The sequence below is a fragment of the Belonocnema kinseyi genome, chromosome 5 (assembly GCF_010883055.1).
Source record: "Belonocnema kinseyi isolate 2016_QV_RU_SX_M_011 chromosome 5, B_treatae_v1, whole genome shotgun sequence".
Lineage (NCBI taxonomy): Eukaryota > Metazoa > Arthropoda > Insecta > Hymenoptera > Cynipidae > Belonocnema > Belonocnema kinseyi.
The window spans coordinates 145,101,463-145,108,465 of NC_046661.1; the positions used below are offsets into that span (position 1 = coordinate 145,101,463).

General features: G+C 20.6%; 1 protein-coding gene across 1 annotated transcript in view; it reads left to right on the plus strand.

The window, feature by feature from the left end:
* Positions 1-7,003, plus strand: part of LOC117173191 (zinc finger protein 260-like) — a 47,637-nt gene that overhangs the window by 24,999 nt on the left and 15,635 nt on the right. The window contains exon 6 of the mRNA XM_033361616.1: positions 3,397-3,539. Coding sequence (XP_033217507.1) covers positions 3,397-3,539 — 143 coding nt within the window. The remainder of the gene's footprint in view (positions 1-3,396; positions 3,540-7,003) is intronic.

The window sequence follows — 7,003 nt, forward strand, 5'->3', positions numbered from 1 at the left end:
TTTTGTCAAATCTTTGTGAATTTCTTTGAAATATTTTTAAAAAATTTGAAATGTTTAAGAAATATTTAGGCATCTTTAAAATCTTTGTGAAATATTTAAATTTTTGTGAATTTCTTTGAAATTTTTAAAATAATAAAAATTTTTTTGGTATATTTAAAATTTTTTGTGAAATATTTGTGAATTTCTCTGGAATATTTTTTATTTTTCTAAAATATTTGCGAAATCTTCTGAAATATTTTGCAATCTTTATGAATTTCTTTAAAATTTTTTAAATATTTAAAAATCTTTTGGCATCTTTAAAATTTTTGTGAATTTCTTTGAAATATTTACAATCTTTCTGAAATATTTTCGAGATCTTCTGAAAAATTTGTGAAATCATTGAAATCATTTTGAATTTCTTTTAAATATTTAAAATCTTTCTAAAAATCTTCTTAAATATTTTGAAATTTTAAAAATATTTAAAAATCTTTTGGCATCTTTAAAAATTTTTTGAATTTCTTTGAAATATTTAAATTTTTGTGAATTTCTTTCAAATTTTTAAAATATTAAAAAATCTTTTGGTATATTTAAAATTTTTTGTGAAATATTTGTGAATTTCTTTGAAATATTTTTTATTTTTCTGAAATATTTGCGAAATATTCTGAAATCTTTTGCAATCTTTGTGAATTTCTTTGAAATATTTTTAAAAGATTTGAAATGTTTGAGAAATATTTAGGCTTCTTTAAAATCTGTGAAATTTTAAAATTTTTGTGAATTTCCTTGAAATTTTTAAAATATTAAAAATTTTTTTGGTATATTAAAAATTTTTTGTGAAATATTTGTGAATTTCTTTGAAATATTTTTTATTTTTCTGAAATATTTGCGAAATCTTCTGAAATCTGTTGCAATCTTTGTGAATTTCTTTGAAATATTAAAAATATTTTTGAAATCTGAAAAATATTTTGACGTCTTTAAAATCTTTGTTAAATATTGAAATTTCATTGATTTTCTTTGAAATTTTTTGTAAAATGTTTGTGAATTTCTTTGAAATACGTACAATCTTTCTGAAATATTTGTGAAATTATTGAAATCATTTGAAATCTTTTGAAATTTTTGTGAAATATTTAAATCTTTGTCCATTTCTTCATGAAATATTGAAATTTTTGTGAATTTCTTTGAAATATTTACAATCTTCTTAAATATTTTCAAAATCTTCTGAAATATTTTTGAAATTATTGAAATCATTTAAAGTTTTTTTGAATTTCTTTAAAATATTAAAAACCTTTCTAAAATCTTCTGAAATATTTTGAAATATTTGTGAAATTATTTAAAGCTTTCGAAACATTTGTGAATTTCTTTGAAATTTTAAAAATCTTTTTGAAATGTTTGTGAAATATTTAAATCTTTGTCCATTTCTTTGTGAAATATTGCAATTTTTGTGATCTTTATAAATTTCATTGAAATTTCTAAAATATTAAAAAATCTATTGACATCTAAAATTTTTTGAAATCTTTGTCAATTTCTCTGAAATATTTACAATCTTTCTGAAATATTTTCGAAATCTTCTGAAATCTTCTGAAATATTATAAAGTTTTTGAAATTTCTGTTAAATTCATTAAAATATTTATGAAATAGTTGTAATCTTAGCAAATTTTTTTTAAATCTTTAAAATATTTCTTAAATTTAAAAAAAAACTCTTTGAAGCTTTATTTTTCAGGATTTTCCGATGGCCCCAGTTTTAGAAATTTTGCATTTTTTTAAAGTTTTCTTTAAAAATTAATTTAAAAAAATTAAATACATTGAAAACTTTCCAAGTAATCTTAAGAAAATTTGTTTATTAGCTTGAAACCGTTCAAATTCTTTAAAAAGCTCAAAATTTTATATTGAATTCTTCAAAAATCTACATTTTGCGCTTCGTTTTTTACAATTGTAAAATTTTTTATTTTTTTTGAAATTGTTTCTAAACTTCTCTCACAATGATTCGCATTTTTCTTATAATTAAAAAAAAGTGAAGTTTCAAAAATTGTCTTGTTTTTTGAAATGTTTTAAAACCTCTTTAAATATTCTTTTAAAACCATATTTTCCGAATAAAAATCATCTTAAATTTTTTAAAGAATTTTAACAAAATTTTGTATCCTCTTGAAAAATTTCAAAATTCGGAAAAAGTGTTTAATTTTTATGTTCGAAATCTGCAAAAATGTATGCAAAATTAAACGTTTCTCTTTGAATCTTCCAGATTCTTTTTGGCAATTTTCGGGAATCTTTTTTTTTTTAATTCGGAATCCATTTTTTTACCAATTTCATAAATTTTTTAATTCTTTTTTAATTTTTTTTCAAAACTTTGAATTTTCTTTTAAAATGATTATAATTTTTGTTAATCCTCAAAATTTAAATAAATTGGTTTCAAATATTTCAGATTCTTTTTTGACAATTCTGGAGATCTTTTTAAATTTTTCCAGGAATCTTAATTTTTTTATATTTTGAAACCTTCCAAAGTTCTTAAAGTGCTTCCAAATTTTATTTCAAAAACTTCAAAAATATACACTTTGTTAAAAAAAGTTGTATTTTTATAAATTAAAAGTTTCAATAAATTGATTTTAAATGCATTTTTCAAAATAAAAAAACATTGATATTTTTCCAAGGAATCGTAAAATTTTTTTATTTTAATTTTGAAACCTTACAAAATTCTTAAAATCTTCTACATTTTTTTATCAAAATCTTCAAAAATCAACGTTTTTTTTTTAATTTGTTGAACTCTGCAAATTTTAAATAATTTTTTTCAAACCTTCGAACTATCTTTTTAAATGATTATAATTTTTCCTAATTTCTTTTTTAATCCTGGAATGTTAAAAAATTTGCTCTAAAATCTACCAGAATCTTCTTTGACAATTTTTGAAATTTTTAAAAATTTTCTCATGAAATTAATTTTTCAAAATAAAAAATAATTTTTTTTTTTTAAAGTAGTTTGAAATATTTAATTGAAAATTCGTTTTTTAAATTGAAACGTTGAAAATATATTTATAAGATATTTTTATTAATGTATTCTAATATTAAAAATTTTTTATAATATTTGAAATCTGGTTAAATTAAAAATTTGTTTAAAAGCTGGTTGAGACTTAAAAATTGAGTAGTCACAGCCTCAATCAATACGAATTGATTTTTTACTAATGAAAATAATATTTTAAGTCTAAAATTAAAAAAAAATTGTAATAATATTTATGAGAATTTTGTTAAATTCAATAATATTATTTTAAAGGTCTTTATATGTAGATAAATTAGTCTTTTGACTCGATTTTTTAAAAGTGAGCCTGGAATTTTTTCAAAAGTAAACCTTGAAAATTGTTAGAATTTTTAGAATCGTATTGCAATCGGAGACTATTAAATTAATTAATGCTTTTGTATTTAATTTTTTTTCAGGTGAAGAACACACATGCAAAGAATGTATGCGTTATTTTAATCATAAAAATAGTTTAATTTATCATATGCGATCTCACAGTGGGGACAGACCTCACCAGTGCGAAGTTTGTGGAAAAAGATTCTTTGCGGCCAGTGCATTAAAGGTAAATTTTAACTTTAGTCAATAAAATATCTATAATTTAACTAGTGTTAATCGAAAACTTTATCTATAGTTACATCAGGGAATTTTTGACATGGAACGGGAATTTGTTTAAAGAATTAAAACTGGGATTTAGAAGCAAGGTGTTTGAAAAATCCGATCCGTCGAAATAAATCACAATTTAAAAGTTTCTTCTTACAAATTTTAGAAAAAGAGATTTTTGTGTGATTGTATAATTTTTTTGTACATTTTTCTTTGAGTATTACCTTTTTTTGTTTCTTGAAAATTCAACTATTTCAGTTGACGATTCATTGTTTTAGTTCGAAATTCATTTGTTAAATTGAAAATTAATTTTTGTTTACTAATGTAACTATTCCGTTTTCTGTTGAAAATTGATTTTTTTCAAGTTCAAAATTCAACCATTTAGTAGGCAATTTGTCTCATTTGATTGAAAATTCAACTGTTTAATTAAAATTGATGTAGTTAGTTGAAAAATTGTATTTTTTGATAGAAAATTAATATTTTTGTTTGAAAATTAATCTTATAGCTTAAAAAATTTCAAAAGATAACTGCTTTGTTGAAAATTAATTTTTCCACTAAAAATTAAACCATTGCAGTAGAAAATTTCACTATTTTTCTGAAAATACGATTTTTATTTGTTAAGAATTAGATTTTGAACGGAAAAATCAACCATTTTATTTTTGGTTGAAATTTTATCGTTTTTGGATGAAAATTTATATTTGTTTCTTTAAAAATTAAATTATTTTTCGAGAATTCATGTAATTTGTGGAAAATTCATCTTTTTTGTAGAAAATTAATCTTTTTGGTTGGTATAAAATTCAACAATTCCAGTTGAAGATTCATCAGATTGTTTGAAAGTTAATTTTTTCAACTGAAAATTCATCGTTTCACTTTGAGTTGAAAATTGACTTTTTCTAATTCAAAATTTAACAATTTTGATGTAAATTTGTCTTTTTTAATTAAAAATTAATTTATTTTGTTGAAAATTCACGTATTTTGTTAAAAAATGATTTTTTTTGTGGAGAAAATGATTTTTTATTTGAAAAGTTAATCTCCTTGTTTAAAAATTCTTTTTGGGTTAAACATTCATCTTTCGGGTTACAAATCAATTTACCCGGTTCAAAAATGAACTCTCTGGCTGAAAAGTAATTTTTTTATTAAGGATTCATCATTTATATTAAAAATTTATTTGTTTGGTTAAAAATTCATCTTTCAAGTTAAACATAAATTTACTTGATTGAAAAAGAAAGTGTTTTGTTGAAAATTTAAGTTTTTCTTAAACTAAAAATGAAAATACTATTCCAGTTCAATATTCCATAATTTTAGTTAAAAATTAATTTTTTTGGCTGAACTTCCATTTTCTGTTGAAATTTAATTCTTTTTTCCAGTTCAGAATTTAACTATTTGGATGCCAATTTGTCTTCTTTGATTGAAAATTCAATTATTTCGTTAAAAGTTGTGTATTTTTTTGTATAAAATTAATCTTTTTGTTTGAAAATTAATCTTATTGTTTAAACATTCATTTTTTGGTTACAAATTCAAGTATTTTAGTTAAATATTTTTAATTTTAATTAAAAATTGATCTGTTTGGTTTAAAATTCCACTATTGCAGTTAAAGATTCATAATTTTATTTGAAAATTAATTAATTTTTCAATTTTTTGCTCTGTTGTGTTAAAGGGTGTTTAGAATGAACTTCATGATTTTAAATAAATATTATCAAATTTCTACGATAACAGATGAATTTTTAAATAAAAAAGGCGAATTTTCTACAAACATGTTGAATTTTCAATTTTTTATTTGAAGATTCATAATTTCATTGAAAATTTTATTTATTTCGGTTCAGAATTTAACTATTTTGTTCAAATTTTTGTTGAAAAATTTACCTTTTTTATTTGAAAATTTATGTGATTTGAGAAAAAATTTCTTTTTGAGCAGAAAATTTACATTTTTGCTGGCAAATGCCACAGTTTTATTAAAAGTTAATTATTTCGGTTGAAAATGCAACGATTGATTGAAACATGTCCTGTTTTTGTTGGGGATTCAAATATTTTCTTCAAAACTGTTATTTTTTGGTGGAAAATGTGTCACTTTTTGGTAAAAATTGTATTCTTCTGATTGATAATTCATCTGATCGGTTGAAAATTAACTCCTTTACCTCAAAATTAAACGTAAGTTGAAAATTTATCTTTTTTAGTTGAAAATTCAACTATTTGCTTGAAAATTCATGTGTTACTTTCTTGATAATTCGTCTTTTTTTAAGTAAAAGTAGTCTTTTTAGATGAAACTTTATCTTTACAATTAAAAATGTACTTATATTGTTTAATAATTGTCTTTTTGGAAGAAAATTGAGATTTTTTTATTAAAAAATCCACTATTTGATTAAAATTTCGTTGTTTTGTTCGATGATTTATAATTTTAGTTAAAAATTAATTTTGTTTGGTTCAAAATAAATTTTTATATTCACATTTTCGTCTATTTGTCTTTAAAATTCAACATTTTAGAAAATGAATTTTTTATATTTATTGAAGCACGTCTCTTGATTGAAAATTTAAGTATTTTGTTGTTAAAAAATCATATTTTCGGCTTAAAAATTCCATTGTCTTGTAGAAAATTTAATCTTTTTGATTGAATGTATCTACTTACCAATTTTCAACCAAAAAAATGAATTTTCAACTAAAGAATATAAATTTTCGAACAAAAATGCAATTGTAGAACAGTATAGAACTTATCTTATTGGCTGAAAATTCTATTATTTGGTTCAAAATGAATTATTTTTGATAAAGAGTCATAATTTTAGTTGGAAATTAATTTTTTTTGGTTGAGAATTTAACTATTTTGTTGTTTTATCCATTTTAGTCAAAAATTCATTTATTTTATTTAAAACTCGAATTTTTTGGACTGAAAAAAAAATTTTTTTTGTATAAACTTCAAGTTTTTGTACAAAATTCGTTTTCTTGATTTTAAAAATCGACAATTCTGCTGCAACTTAATTTTGTTTGTTTAATTTTTTCAGCGAAAAGTTTAACTATTCTATTTTTTTATTAAGAATTTGTATTTTTTAGTGCAAAATTTAGATATTTGTTTCGAAATTAATTTATTTTGCAATTGTTTGCTCTGTTGTGTTAAATAATATTTAGAATGAACGTCATGATTTATCAAAAAAGTTTGCGTTCAGTGACAAATATGAATATGTTACTTTTAATTGACCGGGAAAATGGAAAAACTTGACCGAGAAAAATCGGGAAATGACCGCGAATTTGAAATTGTCCGGTAGACTGAAACTCCTGCATTATTAGTTATCTTAAATTATAAATATATAATATTTATATAATAATAATAATAATAATAATAATGAGCCTCTGTGGCTTAGTACGAGGGTAGTTCAATAAGTCCTTAGAATGAAGTATAAAAACAATTTTTTTTGGGTAATTTTTTTATTTTATTTT